Source organism: Tachysurus vachellii, chromosome 7 (genome assembly GCF_030014155.1).
Source record: "Tachysurus vachellii isolate PV-2020 chromosome 7, HZAU_Pvac_v1, whole genome shotgun sequence".
NCBI lineage: Eukaryota > Metazoa > Chordata > Actinopteri > Siluriformes > Bagridae > Tachysurus > Tachysurus vachellii.
The window spans coordinates 20,198,013-20,220,105 of NC_083466.1; the positions used below are offsets into that span (position 1 = coordinate 20,198,013).

At 37.2% G+C, this 22,093-nt stretch overlaps 2 protein-coding genes across 3 annotated transcripts in view; both read left to right on the forward strand.

Moving 5' to 3' along the window:
- Nucleotides 1–22,093, forward strand: part of LOC132848813 (E3 ubiquitin-protein ligase TRIM39-like) — a 62,903-nt gene that overhangs the window by 16,742 nt on the left and 24,068 nt on the right. The window contains exon 1 of one of the 2 annotated variants that reach the window (XM_060874835.1): nt 8,955–9,067. The exons of the other annotated variant lie outside the window; for it this stretch is intronic. The gene's annotated coding sequence lies outside the window, so the exon portion shown is untranslated. Of the gene's footprint in view, nt 1–8,954; nt 9,068–22,093 lie in introns of those variants that run through there. 2 annotated transcript variants of the gene reach the window in all.
- Nucleotides 8,931–21,350, forward strand: LOC132848816 (zinc finger protein RFP-like). The gene is made up of 8 exons (XM_060874841.1): nt 8,931–9,067; nt 9,802–9,888; nt 13,222–13,778; nt 13,887–13,982; nt 14,107–14,340; nt 14,435–14,597; nt 14,733–14,768; nt 18,973–21,350. Exons 2-8 carry the CDS (start codon nt 9,825–9,827, stop codon nt 19,518–19,520), a joined length of 1,698 nt encoding a protein of 565 aa, XP_060730824.1. The 5' UTR covers nt 8,931–9,067; nt 9,802–9,824; the 3' UTR covers nt 19,521–21,350.

Here is a 22,093-nt window from a genome sequence, read left to right on the forward strand (position 1 = left end):
GTTTCATTCATTCATTCATTCATTCATTCATTCATCTTCTACCGCTTATCTGAACCACCTTGGGTCAGGCGTATCTCAGGCATCATCGGGCATCAAGGCAGGATACACCCTGGACGGAGTGCCAACCCATCGCAGGCACACACACACACACTCTCATTCACTCACGCACTCACACACTAGGGACAATTTTCCAGAGATGCCAATCAACCTACCATGCATGTCTTTGGACCGGAGGAGGAAACCGGAGTACCCGGAGGAAACCCCCCGAGGCACGGGGAGAACATGCAAACTCCACACACACAAGGTGGAGGCGGGAATCGAACCCCGACCCTGGAGGTGTGAGGCGAACGTGCTAACCACTAAGCCACCGTGCCCCCCCTTGTTAGTTTCAATCACATAAAATAAAACTTTGCTGAGAGTGGCTGGGTGATACTATTATTTAGGCTACATGCAGCCTAATCACACTTCTCTCACAACTAGCACTATCAACACTCCTGTTTTGGAAAGCAGAGGAACATGTGAAAGCAATGTACGGCAACAAAAGCCCTAAATGTGGGCAGTCAATCAGAGTGGTGACAAGAACACGTCATCCTCCATGAGAAGCAGGAAGAGTATCTTGGGATGCAGCACTTCAAGTTAAGTCAAGAAGCTTTTATTGTCATTTCAACAATATATAGCTGTTGCAGTACATAGTGAAATGAGACAACATTTCTCCAGGATCATGGTGCTACATAAAACAAAGACAGGGCTAAGGACATGTAAGTAGTCCTAGCCACATAAAGTGCAACTGTGCAACCTGGTGCAAACAGTGCAGGACAAGACAGACAAGACAGACTTACAGCTAGATACGGAAATTAAGTTAAATGTCATTACATTCTATATAGTAATTTTCTAACAGGGCACCTTTGGGCAACAAGGAACACGTATCAGTCACGTTTCAATCACTTTTATCACTTAAAAAGACAGTTTTAGACAAAAGATGCCATTTTCTGGGCTGTTTAACACATCTAGCTGTAAATGTCAGGAAATGGAGGCTGAAAATCTGACTGATCTGTTGCTGCATGTTCATCTTTTGATCTCAAACTAAAGAGCAGAGCAAAATAGAATTAACCTTACAATACAATATATTCAGAGGGAACTGTATATATTAAAACCACAGAAAGTCCTGAAACTTTACAGGTGTAATGACCATAATACACACTCAGTCTCTGCAGTTCTGAAAAGAGAAATATTAATTTCAGAGACTCTGTTTAATAAATTATTTTCTATTCGTGTGTTGACTTGTATTATTTATATCTAACATTTCTTCCTTGCATTGTTGTAGACAGTAACACAGTACAAGTGTGGTGTTTCACACATTGTTTAACTTGATTACAGTTATTACTCAAATTAATTATTTATTCCACTGACATTACTGTATTATTTAATGTTGTTAAAATGATGCCTGAATTATATTTTTCCAAGTGGATCTGATTTGTTTCAGTAGTGAATTTTTAACTCCTCACTATCTTTAGGTTTACGTCCCTAAATCTTTCAAATTGACAGTTATTAGGCCCCTCACCAAGAAACATAATTTAGATCCCAATGAACTATCAAATTACAGACCTATTTCACACCTTCCGTTTATGTCTAAAATACTAGAAAATGTTGTGTTTGTTCAACTGAGCTCCTTCTTACAGGAGAACAATATCTTTGAAGAGTTTCAGTCAGGTTTCAGGCCCCATCATAGCACAGAAACTGCACTTGTGAAAGTTACAAATGACTTGTTCTTAGCTCAGGACCAAGACTGCATGTCATTATCAGTTCTACTTGACCTTAGTGCTGCATTCAACACTGTAGATCACAACATTCTCCTAGATTGCTTAAAAAATTACACAGGTATTCATGGACAGGCTTTAAGTTGGTTTAACTCCTACCTGTCTGATCAATATCATTTTTTAGAATCAGTTCTAGGACCTCTGCTTTTCTCTATATACATGCTTCCCCTAGGGAACATCATTAGAAGCCATGGTATTAGTTTCCACTGCTATGCTGACGATACACAGTTATATATCTCATCAAAACCAGATGAAATAGCTAAATTCTCCAAAATAACTGAGTGCTTTAAAGAGATAAAAGATTTGATGACCTGTAATTTTCTGTTGTTAAACTCTGATGAAACAGAAATCCTACTTATCGGACCAAAAACCAGTACACAGAAGCTCTCACAATTCAACTTCCATTTAGAGGGATGTACTGTTACTTGCAGCTCGACAGTGAAAGACCTGGGTGTTGTATTAGACAGCAACCTGTCTTTTGAAAATCATATCGCCCATATTACAAAAACAGCCTTCTTCCACCTTAGAAATATTGCCAAGCTGAGAAACATCCTGTCTGTATCTGATGCTGAGAAGCTAGTTCATGCATTCATGACCTCTGGACTGGACTATTGTAATGCATTACAAGCTGGTTGTCCTGCATCTTTAATAAATAGGCCACAGTTAGTCCAAAATGCAGCTGCCAGAGTTCCAATTTTATCATCTCTACACTTGCTACCTGTTAAGTTTGTAATTTATTACAAACTGCTGCTACTTACCTACAAAGCTCTTCATGGTTTAGCTCCCATGTATATAACTAGTCTTCTAACACGTTACAATCCTTCGCGCTCTCTGAGATCACAAAACTCAGGACTTCTGGTAGTTCCCGGAATATCTAAGTCTACTAAAGGTTGGTAGAGCGTTTTCGTATTTAACTTTGGAATAACCTTCCTGATAGTGTTCGGGGCTCAGACACACTTTCCCAGTTTAAATTTAGAATAAAAACTCATCTCTTTAGTTAGGTGTACACATTATACATCCCATAATATTGTGCTCTATTACATCAGACCAAATGCACATTATCATCTAGTGCTTGTTCATTGAAGTTTGTTGATTGTAGATGTCATTGATCAAGTACTTTAATTAAAGAAAGAAAATAACAAATGTAAGGTATCAACTAAAATAATAATGATAAACTATAGTCAATGCTTAGACTCAGCAATTTATTAAGTAAAAATATTGCTGAAGACCATTATGTACATGAAGCTCGGCAGTAAATGTAAAGGTGTAGCTTATTCACCATCAGATTTCTTATAACCACAGTCACTCCTGGTGAAGTCTCAGCATTAAAAGCAGCAGTATAACATGCAGTGCTGATGACAGAAACTAAAGTCAAGTCAAGAAGCTTTTATTGTCATTTCAACCATATATAGCTGTTGCAGTACACGGTGAAATAAGACAACGTTTCTCCAGGACCATGGTGCTACATAGTAGTAGTATTAGTAGTAGCCTTTATTGTCACTGGTCACAGGTACCGTGAAATTAGCCTTGATCAGGTCCCAGACAGAGTCAACAATCAGCAGGTGTCTGTGGAAATGGGGGAAGGAACGCAAGAGTGTCTCGCTGCAGTGCTCTTCCAGGGGAATTGTTGTTTCCAGCAGCGGCCTTGGACGAGGCCAGTGCTGGTTGAGGGGAGCTGAAAGCAGATAAGATTGGGATTGTTTGGTCTTGGGGCGAGTAGACGCATTCCAATTTACACGACTACTCTCTTAGTCTGTTCTGGTCTCCAAATCGATCCTTTTTTCTTTCCAAAGCAGTGAGCTTCTCCGTGATGTTAACAGTATCCAAAGCAGTGAGCCTCACCGTGATGTTATCCATATTGCGGTTAATAGTCCCAGCCTCAGCCCACTGCATCAATCATGACGGGCAGCCTTGGGAGGTTTTGGACAGTTCAGAATAGGTAGAGATCTTCAACGTCCTCCACGGAAAGAGCTGCCAGACACACGACCCGCCACCTGTCCCACGCGTCCATCATATAGCCAGCTGTGAACGTTCCTGCAGGGCAGTCAGGTTCCCCCGAACCCAAGCTTCTTGTCGAGAAGATGGTGTCAATTGCGTTGAGAGACCAGTTTATCAAATCCATGATGTTTTTTAGTTTGGAGAGCAGTGCGGAAAGAGTCTCTCAAAGTATAAGACAATAGACAAGACGAGAGGAGCAAAGAAGGGAAAGAAAAGGGGAGGGAGAGGGAGAGAAAATGCGACCGCCTTCGTTGAGAGCCAAAAGAGAATAGTAATAGTACATAAAAGCAAAGACAGAGCTAAGGATTTAGTAAGTAAGTTTTAGCCACATAAATTGCAACTGTGCAACCTTGTGCAAACAGTGCAGAACAAGAAAAACAGGACAAAAGTGCAAGACAAAAGACAGTGCAAACGAAAAATTACAAGACAATCCAAAAAATACATAAAAGACAATACACAAAAGACAATAAACAGAAACAGCACCGACCAGTGTAAATACTGTATGTTCAACAATATTGTGTGCATCGTGATCTCAACACACAGTGCTTCAGAACCACAGCCTCATCAACATTTATTCAGTTGTTTCATTCACCCAGAGAACACAAGGAATCCACATCTACTTTAATTTCTACTACAACAGGTAAAGAGATTTTTAGCTTTGCACCATGCGTTTGCATGCTTATGTATTTAACATACATTTCATGACGTTATACTCTGAATAAAGTGCACTAGAGGCAGTCACTCACTCACTGTAGATTAAACACATGAGACAGTCCTCCAAATAGTTGGGTTCAGACAACCCCATTCATCTCCCCACAGCTTTACCACTGGGGTGAAGTGTAATAAGACAAGTTGATAAAACACAGACACATTACTAGCATCGCTGTTGTATTTTAATTCTGAGCTACTTCCCAGGATTGTCAGTGAAATTTGCTTTTCCTGTATTCTTAAACATTAAAGAATATGGATGAAAATTATAGAGTTCATGATGAGGCAGAAATTACCATCATCCCTATTGTACTTCAAAGCCATATCAGGTGTAATATACTGTAATATATGGAGAAAACTCCCTTTCCACCAGTAACTCAGTTCTCTCTGTGGTCTAGTGTTGAAGAATGAGCTACAGATGAAACTTGCTGAATCAAACTCTGATGTATATACATCTGTACCATAACAGTAAAATATACATGTAGTTCAAAATACTCTATAAAACCACTTTTCTAGTTTCTCTTATTCTCACAGTAAAGCCTAGAGTGTAGCTAAGATCAGTGACATTATTAACACTTTACTGACTCTGCATCAATGCCAGTGTAATGAGACCATTCGAGACTGCTGTGCATGACTGTTGTTATGCCATTATGCTACTAGACTACTACAGTAAATGGCTTTCACCTCATCTGTCACCACGGATATATTATTGACATTTCTAACCACAGTGTTCGCTCATGAAGGCAATCCAGAATACATTGTCATTGACAATGGCAGGCAGTTTTGCTTATCAATGTTCCAGGATTTCTTGAAGAGAAATGTTGAGCGTTTCAACAGAATCCTAAAGAACTTCATACAAACTGCTGTGCTACTGCACAGGCAATGAAAACAGGAGTGCATTTCTACATGTCTACAGAGCAACACCACATGCAACTACTAACAAAACTCCTTTCCAAATGATGAGAGGGCAATAAAAAACTGCACATCTTTCCTTCACATATCTCACAAGATTCTGCCATTAGGGAGTATGTTAAAGCCAAGCAAGAGAAAAATAAGGCTTACCAGGCTGCAAGAATTCCCTCATTTTGACCAGGAGATAAAGTGCAGGTGAGAAAACCGTTCATTGTTAAGAAAACAGACTCAAAATACTCACAACCTCTTACAGTGCATAAACAATTAGGAGAAAGTACTTATCTTCTCAGTGATGGGAGACACTAGGAGGAGAGATGGAATGCAGTCCGTTTCTCCAAGTGTGCTGGGAAGACGAAGAGCGATACAAACAGATCTAAATGCATGCCCAAGGAGAGTTAGGATGAACAAGAAAAAGTCTGATATGGATGAAGGACTATGTAGGTTAAGGTAAAAGGTTTGCATCTGTTCATGTTCAATTAAAAAATGTGTTAATTTTGAAAAAAGAAAGAGAATTTCAGTAGTGATATAAAGAAGATGACAATGCTGTTCTATGTTTTTATTACTTGCTGTTGAATTTATAACATTTCTTTCATATATATGTTGATGTTGCACATAAAAAAAAGAAAAAGAGTGAAGAAGTGAATTGAGATGAGAAACCTGTATCCAGTGTAAAAGCGCTTTTCTTTAGTTGATTGTTAAGTGTACACTAAAGCTGCATGGAGCAGATGTCAATCCCCTCCATGTTACCTGATATGAGCAACCTTCCAGTTAGGAAGAAAACCAGTCTCATGCTGCTGCACAAACTTCAAGACTCCTGAGGGTTTATAAGAGTCTTGTGGTTGACTGTAAGAAATGCTGCTGAAAGGTGAAGGAGGATGAGGACAGATGACAGCTTGGTCGATCCAGCAGCATGAAGATTCTCAGTAAAAAAACCTCCAAGATCCAAACCAGTCTGGCTTTAAATTAGTACATTTCACAGAGATTGCCCTTTTGACTGTTGTGAAATGAATTGAGTGACCAGCTTGTATTCAGAAACCTGTCAGACTTCATAATAATGAAGTTATACAAGTCCATCACAGAAAACTGCTTTTTTTTTTTTTACTTCATGGACTTTTTATTCCATCTTTAATATTATTTTAACTAAACTACATATAAAATATTGTTGTTATCAGATTATATTAAACAATAATCCTGAATCTTGAATAATATTTAGAAGCATAAAAGCTGTCAACCTCATAACTGCTTATAAATGTTCACCTCCTCCCTCTGCCATGTTGGTCTGGATCACTAAATGCTGCCATCTACTGGTAGAAAGATGAAATTATTTAGAATTATTCATTCATTCATCTTCTACCGCTTACCCGAACTACCTCGGTTCACGGGGAGCCTGTGCCTATCTCAGGCGTCATCGGGCATCAAGGCAGGATACACCCTGGATGGAGTGCCAACCCATCGCAGGGCACACACACACTCTCATTCACTCACGCAATCACACACTAGGGACAATTTTCCAGAGATGTCAATCAACCTATCATGCATGTCTTTGGACCAGGGGAGGAAACCGGAGTACCCGGAGGAAACCCCCGAGGCACGGGGAGAACATGCAAACTCCACACACACACGGTGGAGGCGGGAATCGAACCCCGACTCTGGAGGTGTGAGGCAAACATGCTAACCACTAAGCCACCTTGCCCCATTTAGAATTATGTTCTAAATAAATATATTACTCTTATTACATGTGCAGTTTGAATTATAATTTTATTAACTGTTCAAATATTTGAACTGATTACAGCATGAACATTTAACTAAAATTTAAAATACAATTATATCTTATACCTAATGACTAATTTTGACAAAATGTTGAAGCTACTCTGAATGAACTGGAAAAGGAGTGTGTGTGTGTGTGTGTGTGTGTGTGTGTGTGTTGGGGGGGGGGGAGCTCTGGGTGAAATTTAAACATAAACCTAAACTTACAAACTTATCTGGATGTGAGAAACTGTGAATGATACAGTTATTGAGCTGAAAGTGGAGAGAAAGATCAGTGAAATTCTGTGTTTATTACAATCTCATGATTGTTGATGCCAGAGGTCAGAGGAGAATGGCCAGACTGGTTCGGGCTGATAGAAAGGCAACAGTAACTCAAATAACCACTCGTTACAACCGAGGTATGCAGAAGAGCATCTCTGAACGCACAATACGTCGAACCTTGAGGCGAATGGGCTACAGCAGCAGAAGACAACACCGGGTGCCACTCCTGACAGCTAAGAACAGGAAACTGAGGCTACAATTCACACAAGCTCACCAAAATTGGATAATAGAAGATTGGAAAAATGTTGCCTGGTCTGATGAGTCTCGATTTCTGCTGCGACATTCAGATGATAGGGTCAGAATTTGGCGTCAACAACATGAAAGCATGGATCCATCCTGCCTTGTATCAACGGTTCAGGCTGGTGGTGGTGGTGTAATGGTGTGGGGGATATTTTCTTGGTACACTTTGGGCCCATTAGTACCAATTGAGCATCGTGTCAACGCCACAGCCTACCTGAGTATTGTTGTTGACCATGTCCATCCCTTTATGACCACAGTGTACCCATCTTCTGATGGCTACTTCCAGCAGGATAATGCGCCATGTCATAAAGTGCGAATCATCTCAGACTGGTTTCTTGAACATGACAATGAGTTCACTGTACTCAAATGGCCTCCACAGTCACCAGATCTCAATCCAATAGAGCACCTTTGGGATGTGGTGGAACGGGAGATTCGTATCATGGATGTGCAACAGACAAATCTGCAGCAACTGCGTGATGCTATCATGTCAATATGGACCAAAATCTCTGAGGAATATTTACCGTACCTTGTTGAATCTATGCCACGAAGGATTAAGGCAGTTCTGAAGGCAAAAGGGAGTCCAAACCGGTACTAGTAAGGTGTACCTAATAAAGTGGCCGGTGAGTGTGTGTATGTGTATGTATGTATGTGTGTGTATATATATATATATATATATATATATATATATATATACATTTCACCAAACAAAATCAATCAATTCAATCAACCAATCAATTTTCAAAATACATATTTCCTTTTAAAATGCTGTACAGATTATTTTAATACCTGGTTTTAATTGTAATCCAATTCGATTAAATTGTTATTTATTATTATTTGACATTATGATTGTGGAACTAATGTTTATAATGTTTATACCAAAGAGGACATCATGTCAATGATTACACCGTAAGAATGGCCTTCATTTAAATAGCATGTGCAAAAATATATCACATCTTCCATCTGTTCAGTCTCCTTTAAAGAATATGAAATAAAAAAATAAATAAATAAATAAATTCAAACACATTGAGACACCTGTCACAATTCCCAATAATCTGCAGGATAAATAAAGGACATAACGCTTATTACAGAAGAAGACTAACTGCTTTGTGATCATATGTGTAACTGCCCCTTTATCAACCACTATGAAGTGAACAAGGAAGTGACTGAAGTGAAAGTGAAAGACAGTTTGCTCTCTAGTCAAGAAGAAATCCTTAATTTTACATACATTTCTGAAATTATCTACAGGATATTCACTGAATCTGAAAGTATTATAACTGCAGTGAATTCTGACTCCCTGAAAAGAGGCAAGTAAAATAAAGTTATGTACTTCAGTGAGTGTTGTGTAGTTCAGAGGTTTTGTCTGTGTGTGATTTATCAGAATAAACTGCACGTTAACAATGTCAGACAAAAACAGGGTCTCTAACACACTGTGACACTGAAATAGAAGCTGATGATTAAAGCAGATTATAAAATACAAGTTGATTATATAAATGCTAATGAAAGCTGATTATGTTTAAAAGAAAATCTTTGCCTTTAATGATCAGTGACCAACTGAGACGGAAAAACAGGGCCAAAGGTTACAGTGTTTTATTAACTGTTTAGAGATTTGAAGTGATTACAGCATGAAAGTTTAAATACAAGTTAAATTACAATTATATCTTATGTGTAAAGACAAATGTTTAAGCTTCTCTGAATAAACTGGAAAAAGTGTGTGTGTGTGTGTGTGTGTGTGTGTGTGTGATAGAAGTACAGCAGTGAGCACTGGGTGAAAAACACTTACAAACTGATCTGGATGTGAGAAACTGAATGATACAGTTAATGAGCTGAAAGCTGAGAGAAAGTTCAGTGAAATTCTGTTTATTACAATCTCATGATGATGAGAATGTTTACATGTGTTTTAAATCACAGACTAAATGCTTCTAGTGTCATTCATTAGGTTTAACAGTGCAGACAGACATAACTGAGTTAAACAGACTAATCAGTAAAACCTCATACTGTTACATGTGTGGACTGAATGATGTGATTTCTTACTGTAAAGGTTAAAAACACAGGAGGAAGTAAATGGCTGAATCTTCATCACAAACAAAGGGCAGAAAAACGAGGAGCAAGGAAGAACCAGAATTATGTAACTTATACAGTTTATACATGATTAGTTTTCTGTATGTTTAGTAATTATAGATATTCTACATGTTTTCATGAAGGACTGTCACTATTATAATCTAAATTGTTATAAAAATGGTCTCAGTGAATGGCTTAATTGTCTTAACTGCCTTATGTAACATGAATAAGAGTTGTGTTATAATACACAAACATCTTAGAAAGACATTTATTTACACTGATCCTGTAACTATGGAGGATTTACATTACTTTATTAGTTACATATTTCAATATTTAATTCAATAATTAAATATGTAATGAAATGTAAGGAATAAATAATACCTCATTAGAATTATATTATTTATTATTGTTTTATTTATTTTTTTATAATTTGTATTTATTTGCATAGATATATAAAAGTTTTGCTATTATAATATTTGGATATTGATTTATTCCCATCACACTGAGTGGCAGAAAAAAATTACATTAATAATTAAAAATAAACCATGTAAATAAGCTGTCTCTATGTAACCGAGCTAAATTTCTGTAGAAACTAAAAAGAAAATATACAAATAATAACAAATACATAGAAACTGTTAAAGAAAGATGTAAAATAGTTACCAAATAATATATTTAACAAAATCTGTGACTGATTATTGTTGTGGAAGTTTATGAGAAAATAAAAATAGCACACTGTTCAGAACGAGCAAGAGTAAAAAGGTTCACAATGTATTTGTGCTGCTGCACAGCAGGACCCAGCGCTCCTCGTGTATAATGAGAGAGGAAGGGCCTAGAACATTCATTACACTGAGGTTATATAGGCATGATTTATAGGCAGAAAACAGAAGAAAGGAAAACATCACCAATCATTGGCTAGATGCACAACGCTTGATTGTCTCCTGATCAGGATCTTACCAAGGTCTGCCTAAGTTGTTTATGATCCTGAGTCTCACCATCTTGTCTTGACCCACTAATATTTTACATAAATTCTCTCTGGAAATAACAATTTCTAGTCACAAATAACTTCTAGTCACGTGCACAGAAGGTCAGACAGCATTCATAGTAAAATATTACATCACAAAAATGTGTTATATCTAATATTCTTCTTGAATATTGATAAAGTCTAAGAATTATAAAAGATTAATAATCTAGGAATCTGTAAATGAACATTAACATGAAACTACCGGCTGAAAAATGTGTCACTTTGCTCAGCAGTGATACTTCATTACTTTCCCAGGGAACAAAAGGAGTCTGGGGATGGAGGGATGAGTAACAGAATAAAAGGTGGTGTTTGTCAACTGTGAGGATCAACAACTCAACCCCAATCCTGTCACAAAAAAGAATGTCACTATACAACCAAGTCAAAATGAACAAAGCTCATTTATTCACAAACTCAGGACAAAACAATAAACAGAACCCATCTAACTAATTTAGGGAGAAACTAAATAAGCTACAAAAGGAAATAAAAAAACAAAGATTACAACACAATACACAATACACTAACTCCATTACTAACATAAACAGGAGAAAACAAGATCAAAAAGTAATTCAATTCAGTTCAAGTTTATTTGTAAAGCAGCTTTACAGAACATAAACATAGAACAAAAGGTTAATATAAAGAATAATTTAAAGATTAATAGAATACAAAACTCATGATTAATATTAGATAGATTTAGTTTACAATGTGTAGGTATTTATCCCCAATGAGCAAGTCTGAGGTGACTCAGGTAGAAGTGGCAAGGAAAAACTCCCTTAGACGGTAAAGGAACCTCATCCTCATATGGGTGACACTAGAGGGTGTGATTACAAATATACAGTCAAACAAATGTTGTATTGGTGTAAGGATCACATGGAGTTCAGATCTCCTCTTAGTATCAAAGAGTCCAACTGGAGCTGGTAGATCTCTAGATGTCTCAGGATTCTCACAGAGGCGGCCTCATCTCAGTGGAGGTCCAAAATCTTCATCGCACGGAAGACAATCAGAGCTGGTACAATTTCTGGATGCGTTTAACATATCTGGGTTTAACATATCTGCTGTTCATAAAATGTGCAAGTCTGATGTAATAGTGCACAATATTATGGGATGTATTATGTGTGCGCCTGACTAAAGAGGTGAGTTTTTAATCTACATTTGAACTGGGAAAGTGTGTCTGAGCCCCGAACACTATCAGGAAGACTATTCCAGAGTTTGGGAGATAAATAAGAAAACGCTCTACCACCTTTAGTGGACTTAGATATTCTGGGAACTACCAGAAGTCCTGAGTTTTGTGATCTCAGAGAGCGCGAAGGACTGTAACGTGTTAGAAGACTAATTAGATACGTGGGAGCTAAACCATTAAGAGCCTTGTACGTAAGTAGCAGCAGTTTGTAATAAATTCTAAACTTAACAGATAGCCAGTGTAGAGATGATAAAATTGGGGTTATATGGTCATACTTTCTTGTCCTAGTGAGAACTCTGGCAGCTGCATTTTGGACTAACTGTAGCCTATTTATCAAAGATGCAGGACAACCACCTAGTAATGCATTACAATAGTCCAGTCTAGAGGTCATAAATGCGTGAACTAGTTTCTCAGCATCAGATACAGACAGGATGTTTCTCAGCTTGGCAATATTTCTAAGGTGGAAGAAGGCTGTTTTTGTAATATGGGCGATATGATTTTCAAAAGACAGGTTGCTGTCTAATATAACACCCAGGTCTTTCACTGTCGAGCTACTAGTAACAGTACATCCCTCTAAATGGAAGTTGAATTGTGAGCACCCTACAGTAGAAATGGCACCCCTTCCCTACTAACCCCTTTCCAATAATAGAACTCAACAAATAAAGAATGATAAACTGTAACAAATATTAACTTACAACCGAAAGAAAAACATCCTGTTGCAGAGATTTCAATTCCAACAACAGAAAAAATAACAAAATATCAAACAAAGCAAGAGAGAGTGGGCCAAAAAACAAAAACAAATACATACTAAGACGTAACATACTGTATAAGTGGAATAAAGAACTCAAATCAGTCAGTCATGAAATGTTTTATTTAAAAATAATCAGCTCTGGGAAGAAAATCATTTTGCTTCATCCCACCTCACTGTCATTGATTATTTTTAATGCAGGCGCTTCTGAGATTTATTTTAATTAAGATATATATTTGTAAATAACATTCACTGAAAAATTCATGAATCTATTCTACAAAAATAACATTTTTACACTAACAGTAACTGACACCCCAACAAGTGCCTTTACACAGTTTAGGAAAACTTGTAGACATTCTGGTCTGTGATTTTCACACCTAAACTACAGATGCAGTTTACTCCATTTACACCATTTATCAACAATGTGTAACATTTTCTTTTCTATCAAATCTAGTTTCTCATGACTCCAGCAGTCTCCTGTCTGAAGAGCAGCTGCTGTGTTCGATCTGTCTGGATGTGTTCACTGATCCAGTCACCACTCCATGTGGACACAACTTCTGTAACAGCTGCCTTACACAGTGCTGGGACAAGAGTCAACACTGTCACTGTCCATTATGTAAAGAGAAATTCACCAAGAGACCTGAACTGAAGATTAATACAACACTGAGAGAGGTTGCAGATCACTTCAAGAAGAAAAGAGATTCTGACAAACATGAGGTTCTTTGTGATGCCTGCAGTGGAGAGAAGCAGAAGGCCCTGAAATCCTGTCTGGATTGTTGTGCTAGTTTGTGTAAAACCCATTTAGAGTTTCATAATAATATGCCCAAATTTAAGAAACACAAGCTTATAAACCCTGTGGAGAACCTGGAGGACTACATATGCCAGAAACATGAGAGATCTCTGGAGCTGTTCTGTAGAGATGATCAGACGTGTGTGTGTCAGTTCTGCACTGAGACAGACCACAAGAATCACAACACTGTTCCTATAGAGGAGGAGAGCAGAGAGAGGAAGGTGAGAAACACTGATTAACTTCCAGTAGGAGATCAGATAGGAAGATTGTGATTTAAATTTAGCCAAATTACTTTTAACAAAATTATTTATCTTCCTCTCTGTCCTCAGACTCAGCTGGTGGAAACACAGACAGATGTGCAGCAGATGATTCAGGACCGACTGAAGAAGATAAAAGAGATCAAACACTCAGCAGAGCAAAGCAAAGTGTGTACAAACATGGCATGAGTTTATATCTGATACATTCAGTAGTTTTATTTATTTTGTAGAAATTAACAAAGTTCAATATTCAGTGTTATCTGATGGAAGTGAAAATGTTTTCCTCCTTTAGAGAAGCACAGAGAAAGAGAAAGCAGACAGTGTTGAAGTTTTCACTGCTCTGATTCGCTCCATTGAGAGAAGTCAGGCTGAGCTGCTGGAGGTGATGGAGGAGAAGCAGAAAGCAGCAGAGACGCAGGCTGAAGGACTCATTAAAGAGCTGGAGCAGGAAATCAGTGTGTTAAAGAGGAGAGACACTGAGCTGGAGCAGCTCTCACACACTGAGGAGCATCTCCACCTCCTACAGGTCAGTGTTCCTCTTTCTGCTCACTGACAATGCAGAACATCACAGAACAACACTCACCATGCTGAGATTTCTCCTCTCTCCTGCTCTACTGTAGATTTACTCCTCCATGTGCAGCCCTCCACACACCAAGAACTGGACTGAGATCAGTATTAACACTGATGTGAGTGGGGACACTGTGAGGACAGCTCTGTCTCAGCTTCAGCAGACTCTGAATGAGAAACTCACTAAAACGCTCAATAACAAGTTAAATGAAACAGGTGAGAAATTATTTTGCACTTTAGATTTGATAATAAACTAAAGTAGATGTTTTAGATATATTTTTGCAAAACCTAAATGAAATCAACCAATAACTGATCTGAAATCTAATGACAGTGATGTTTTGTTGTAATTAGTTTCCACAGAACTGAAGAGGATTCAGCAGTATGCAGGTACAGTGAGCTTTCTGATTTCCTCTCATATTAAAATGTACATATCAGCATTACACCACTGCATCATCACACTTATTTTCATCTGTAGATCTCTCCAGATAAAAGGAGTATTAAAGTGTCTCATTATCCTCCTCACTATAGCTCCTTATTACTGTCATGTACTAAAGCCCTTAAACCTGATTGTGACTGATCATCTTCTTACATTTCACTAATAAAATAATGCAGGAACAGATGTATGTTTGTACAGAGATTAACTTTATACCTTTATTAACTGCATGATAAAAGATTGATTTCTTTGACTATCAGTGGTAAATGTAATCTTTATGCTGTCCAAAAGGTGAGAGTTTTAAACTCCTGCAGTTAGAAAAGAGTTTTTACACCATACAGTGTTTCTGTCATTTACAAATAAGCTTGAACATAAAAGCCATGAATGTGTTCTATAATATAATATTATATTATATATTATTATATAATATAATAAAATATTTCTTGTATCAGTTAAAGAAAATGTGTAGAAATTCAGGTCTGTGATTTTCAGCCCTAAACTACAGACACAGTTTATTATATAGAGACTATTACTGATCTATTTTGTCCATCAGGATCAAGATTTTCCTCAAATATTTTTCTCTCATGTTCTGTGACTCTTTCTGTCTTTCATGAGTGATAAAAATCACTATCACAAATATATCATTAAAGTTGCAGAAGGAAAATATTATATATTTCTCATCAGAATCAGGAAAACCTCCACATGTTCAGACTAATGACAGAGAGAACGTCTTGTAGCACAGAAAGTGAGAGAGTGTGTGTTTGGTGTGTGAGTTTGTGTGTGTGTGTGTGAGTTTGTGTGTGTGTGTGTGTGTGTGTGTGTGTGTGTGTAAATGAGTATATCTGCTTATGGTGGTGTGATTTATGATTTCTTCAATCTTCATCATTTTCCCAAACATCTACCTTTTAGTGCAGGGGTGTCAAACTCGTTTTGGTCTGGGGGCCGCATACAGCTTAATTTGATCTCAAGGGGGCCAGACCAGTAAACTCATAGCAAAACTACATATAACTAACAATAAGTCCACTTTTTTCTTTGTATTACTGCAAAGAAGAAGTAAATTATAAAAATCTTTATATTAAATGAATTGTCCTTTTACAAAAATATATCATGAACAAACTAAGTAGTATGTGCAATTTCAACAACACTTTTACCCAGTTTAACATTTATTTAACTGCATTATGCATAAAAACTGAACACAGTTATTGTACAATGGCGCAAAACATTTAGTCACAGGTTTGTGGAATTTAAAAACACCGTCCTGCATGTTAACATAAATCAAACATCAAAATATAGAAATTGTTTAAAATCCAATTTCCAATTCAGGGAAGCAATTCTGAATACATGAATTGACTCCACACATTTAAAATCTTAAGTGGCAGCTGTTTTAAAAAGAAAATCTTTGTAAAAAAAATTGGTAATTTATACGTATGTATGTTTTTAAAGTAAACAAATTCATTTGATCAATTTGCCCCTGAAATTTGGCATCTTTTAGCCTGCACAAGTGCATCAATATCAGACATTATGTCCTGAGTAGCAGCCAATTTTAGAATCTCATTTAAATGTGGGGTCTCCGATATTTGAGAAATGCTTCAGAAAACTGCGTTGGGACGCCAAACAAAACAAAAATCAAAAGAAACGTGTAGTCAATGAGCAGAAAGGGGCGGGTCTTGTCAATATGCGGCGGAGAGTGTGTTCAGTGCGCATGTGTGACATTAGCAGAAAGTAGTGATGGGAAGTTCGGTTCTTTTCCGCGAATCGGTTCTTTCGGACAGTTCGTTTTAATGAACAAGTTCAATAATCCAGTTCACCAGTTCTTTTACGTCCTGACGTAATGACGTAATTCACAATGACGTAATGACATAAATTCCTTCATCCCGCCACTGCCGACAGATATTAATACAATTTAACACATTTTCACAAGTTCTTTGTAATCATAACTTTAGTTGAATACGTTTCTTACATTTATGTTTTGCAACTAAAACACCCAGTACAGGCAGTGATGTGCAAACATGGTTGTTTTACGTGTCTTAAAGATTAGTTAATAAACTAATCTTCAACAACTTACAAAAACTTAATTTTGAAATGTTTCTTTTGCTCAATCAGTTGTTTCAAAAACGAATGCAACTGAGTTAAACACTCATACGTTGATAAGACATTAAAATCATAACCATTTACATTTGTTGCTGTATCAGTTCAGTGATTTACGCATGCGCAGTAACAACAGCTCATCGGTTCTCAGTTCTGTACTGATGATTCGCTGTATCGGTTCAGTGATTCACGCATGCGCAGTATCAAAAGCTCGAGCTCACAGTTCTCTCAGCACAACATGTCTCTGTTCAGTGTACAGGAGTTACATACTCCGGGATATTAGTTTATTTAGAGTCGGAGGGGCTGTCAGGCATGACTGAAAGTGAGTAACTTTAGTAACTTGTGGATCAGCGCTGACTCAAGACGCGAACTGTTTAGAACGAATCAGTCCGATTTGGTGAACTGGTTCATCCAGTTCACTAAAAAGAACCGGTTCAAAAGAACGATTCGTTTACGAACCGGCCATCACTATCAGAAAGCGGCTTTAGCATTGACACGGAGGATAAAAACAAAGAAAGAAAGCGAAAAAACGTCTTACGATAAGGCAAGAAGCAGGACCCGTATTAATATAGGATCAGCTTTCCAGCGCTGGAGAGAACTGAAGGAGCAGGAAGTTGGCACATATTCACAGATTCGAGTTTCCCGAGTCAATAACTCCTGAGCTAAACACTGTTACTAGCAAAACACAGTTGTAGCTGCCTCTCTACAATACATCTACATTACGATAGAAAAGAGATGTTATTTGTGTAGTAACAGCGTTTAGCTCAGGAGTTATTGACTAAAATGCCACTCAGACCCTGAAGCTCAGTACTACCATCTGCTGGTAGTTACGCGGAAAATGAAAATGATTTTTTTTTCATATTGCAAATTTATCCCCCGGGCCGGACTGAACTCCCTGGCGGGGCCGGTTTAGTGTAAAACTCTACAAAACAAACAAATAACTAAAAAACTTGAGAGGAAACATTTACAATGTGATTATTCAGTATTCTATCAGGTAACAATACATACCTGTCAAGCTCATCAACATTTCACTGAATTCATATGGATCATTTTATTGTGACAAAACACAGAAACAAGGCATTATGTATTTGAACAAGCTACAGTAAGTTCAGAAGTACAGACTCTAGGAAAATCCACTGGTGTCCCGGGGCAGAAACCAGGGGTGTAGATTCTCCTCTGTCTTCATCATATAGATACTAAAATGTTAACATCTTACTATAAGAAGAAGCAGAACCTCTGGAACAGACGGCCTTTTGCTCAGGGGCCCAGCAGGGGCAACTTTAACCCCAATCTTCTGATCACCAACACAGAGACTTAACCACTTTAACTACCACTGCCCCAAAGAAATAACACCAACTAACAAACAAATAAATAAATAAACAAATAAATTAATTTATTAATTAATTACAGTCTGCCTTCATTTGGACTTATGCTCTGTGTAATATTTTTAATGAAACAATCATAAATGCTTGTGGACAACAGATAGATTAGACATGAATGGATGGATGGAATCAGTAGATTGAATGCTAGATAAGATGATGGGAATTATGTAGAGACACTGTAAACCTTACAAAGCTGATTTTTTAAAAATTATTTTAATGTAAAAAATATCTGGGAGCAAATATATTTACACCAAATCTACAACCATGTGACATCCTGATGCTTATTTATTAAACGTGATGATTTGTAAAGATTCTAGATGTTAGTAAAACATTGTCTGGAAATAATGAATGATTCTGAAAAAAATATTTGTTACACCATGTATGTGGAAAAGTGATGAGTATAAAACTCTTTGTCTATCAGAGGGGAATGTTGTTGTTTTGCTGGACAAAGAAGTCTGAGAGATTTATAATCATACAGTTAAAAAAGAATTTAAAAACATGCAGTTTCTCTCAATCACTTGAGAGTCACATGTTTTATTTCTAAATGTAAAAACTTACCAGATATTTATCACTAGAGACACTCAAGGTTTTTACATCAAATGTAAATCAATAATGAATCTGATCCACTGGATGATGATTTAATATTTTTACCTGTTTACTCATATCACACACTGTGTGTTTCTCTCAGTGGATGTGACTCTGGATCCTGATACAGCTCAACCCAAACTCATCCTGTCTGCTGATGGAAAACAAGTGACACCTGGAGACACACAACAGAATCTCCCTGATACACCACAGAGGTTTAATCAGTGTGTCTGTGTTCTGGGAAAGGAGAGTTTCTCCTCAGGGAGATTTTATTATGAGGTGCAGGTCAGAGGTCAAACTGAATGGGATGTTGGAGTGGCCAAAGAGAACATTAACAGGAAGGGGAAGATTATACTGACTCCTCAGAATGGATTCTGGACTGTGGTACTGAGGAATGAGAATCAGTATCAGGCTTGTGCTGATCCCACTGTTCCCCTCACACTGAGAGAGAAGCTGGAGGTTGTGGGGGTGTTTGTGGATTATGAGGAGGGTCTGGTCTCCTTTTATGATGTGAAGTCCAGATCTCATATCTACTCTTTCACTGGTCAGTCTTTCACTGAGAAACTCTATCCATACTTCAGTCCTGGTTTAAATGTAGGAGGTAAAAATTCAGCACCACTGATCATCTCTCCTGTATTTAAAACTGAATAAATTTAAACCTCTCAAATTTGATCATCAGATGGTAAGAGTAAAAAGAATTTGTTTACTTTTATAGTTAAATTTTAGAAATACATTTTCTTTTAAAATGCTGTACATATTATTTTACTACCTGGCTTTAATTGTAATCCTACAGTCTGTTTTTTGATGATTATGTGACATTATGATTGTGGAACTTTGTCATTACAAATCACATATTAATAACCTGATTATCCAGCAATCAGGATATTTTGTGTTTGTTTTTTGTTTATGGGAATGTATTTTATTTTGCTGTATTAGTGCGTTTTTTTGTTACATTATAAATAGTTGGAGTAATTCATAGTTTATTTATAAGATGAAAAAACCCAGGTGTAATTCATTTGTTGTTATCCCATGATGCTCTGAGTGTACTAGGTGAGAGAGAGAGAGAGAGAGAGAGAAGGACTGAACATGTGATGCCGATGGCCGCAGAAAGCGAGTTAAAACCAGTGATTAGAGACGTGTTTCAACAAGCTTTGAAAACTGTTCCTTGCTCCAGTGGACCGCAGAGGAGTTCGTGTACAACCTGCACTGCGAGAGAGTGATTTGAACTGTGTTTCCAAGGATGGAGCTGACAGAGTCAAGCTAAGATAAGCTAAAGTTAGCACTTGCAAGTCTTCCTGTTGCTGACGAAGATTCAGCAATCACCTGCGTTGACGACAACAGCCAGGGACGTGGGATTCTGTGTGCACATCTTCATTGCTCCTTAAACCGTGAGGATGAGAGATTTCTTCATACTGCTAGGATTATCGAATCCAGTGTATTTTCCTAAGGATATGAGCTCCAACATGCACCATCAATCTTAATTGCAAGCTCACATCTAAAACACTGAGTGCACTCTGACTTGAGGTTAAAACTTTAATCTAAAACATTATTTTATATCTACTGGGTAATCCTATGTTAATTTTTTTTATTTATTTAATTCAAAAAGCCTAAAATGCATTTGTGTGTGTATCATTTCTCCATGGTAAAACAATGCATTAGATAAATAATTAGAAGTTAACTGGTAACTTAGGGAACATATTTTGAGTTATTTGATTGTTATGCTTAAGCTTCTAAATCAATGTTTTAAAGGTGAGAGTCATACTTAACCCTAGACATAATTTATATACATTAGAATGTCTCTTTTGCCGTAGTGTTAACTGGAAATTGAAGGCGGTTCTGTATGCAATAGTAACTCCCTTATTATACCGAGCCTGGTGGTGAAAGAGTTACACATATAAATAAATATCATTTAAAGTTTACTCTGAATTTTACTGCAGAATTTAATTTGATCAATAAAATGTATAAAGTTCAGCTGCTGATGTCTGTGTAGATAAAAACAAACAAAACTCTGTTTCTCTTTAAAACTTCATCAAACACAAACACAATCAGATTCATATTTTATTTAGAAATAAAAATCTCAGGTTAAAATCTCTTTATCAGCATTAATAAGCAAATTTCTAAAAGGATGGACAGCAGAGGGAGCTTCATTAATATTCATAGTGTAAGTGCTACCTGATTGGTCAGTGAAAATTTTCATATGTATGTAACTGTGTTTTTAAACTCTTTATTAATCTGTATGATTATAAATCTCTCAGCCTTCTTTGTCCAGCAAAACAACAACATTCCCCTCTGATAAACAAAGTGTTTTATACTCATCACTTTTCCACATACATGGTGTAACAAATCATTCTTTCAGAATCATTGATTATTTCCACACAATGTTTTACTAACATCTAGAATCTTTCATTTCTACAAGTGAAGCTAAATTCAATCAAATCATAAAGCTGAACAGTGAAGGTATAGCTGCACTGATCCAATAAATAACAGCCACCAATCAAACAGATGTCTTGTGTAATTGTGACGCCCCGATTGTCGGTTCTTCACAATTAACACAATTACAAGTGTAATTAAAGACATTTAAATGGGGTTTTGCATGTTAAAATGTTTTAAGGGAATGGTGGTTCCGCCAGTTCAATAGAGGGCGCTGTGGGAGTGCTGCGTGTTGCAAGGTGTCTGCTGGGCTGCAGGTCATAACCCAGCAAGACAAGAGCTGATCACACGCATGGTTTTGTCCTGTCTTTATTGCACCATTCCACAGATTGCTGGGAACATTTAACTGCCAGCTGATACTGAAGTCCCGTAGCCGCTACATAATTTTACTTTGCTCTCTCTCTCTCTCTCTCTCTCTCTCTCTCTTTCTCTCTCTCTCTCTCTCAACAATAGTCATTACAACATGTCTTGAGACATTTACAGAAGGGGACAGAACAGTGGAATTTGGACTCTAACCTTTGGGGGTGTATTTAATATCAAGAGACACAATAAAAAGAAAAGTAAAAATAAAAGTATTTAGTGTAATGTTTACTTCTGGTTAGTTCTTATCATCAATAATGTCTCTGCACTAGAGCTTCGAACCAAATGTCACATTGGGAATGATTATACAGTGATAAATGTAAATGTAAGAGATTTTACACTCCATGATAACAGTGTTGCTACAGTACAGATACTTTTCTCCCACAGACAGCTCTCTGACCTTCATGCTGTTTTTTCCTTTTTAACAACACATT

Bases quoted from the DNA above. Each gene is read 5' to 3' on its own strand.
- LOC132848816 (XM_060874841.1), top strand. From the start codon at position 9,825: ATGGCTGAATCTTCATCACAAACAAAGGGCAGAAAAACGAGGAGCAAG. The intron at 9,889-13,221 runs GTAACTTATACA...TATCAAATCTAG, and splicing joins CAAGGAAGAACCAGAATTAT to TTTCTCATGACTCCAGCAGT. The intron at 14,598-14,732 runs GTGAGAAATTAT...TGTTGTAATTAG, and splicing joins TAACAAGTTAAATGAAACAG to TTTCCACAGAACTGAAGAGG.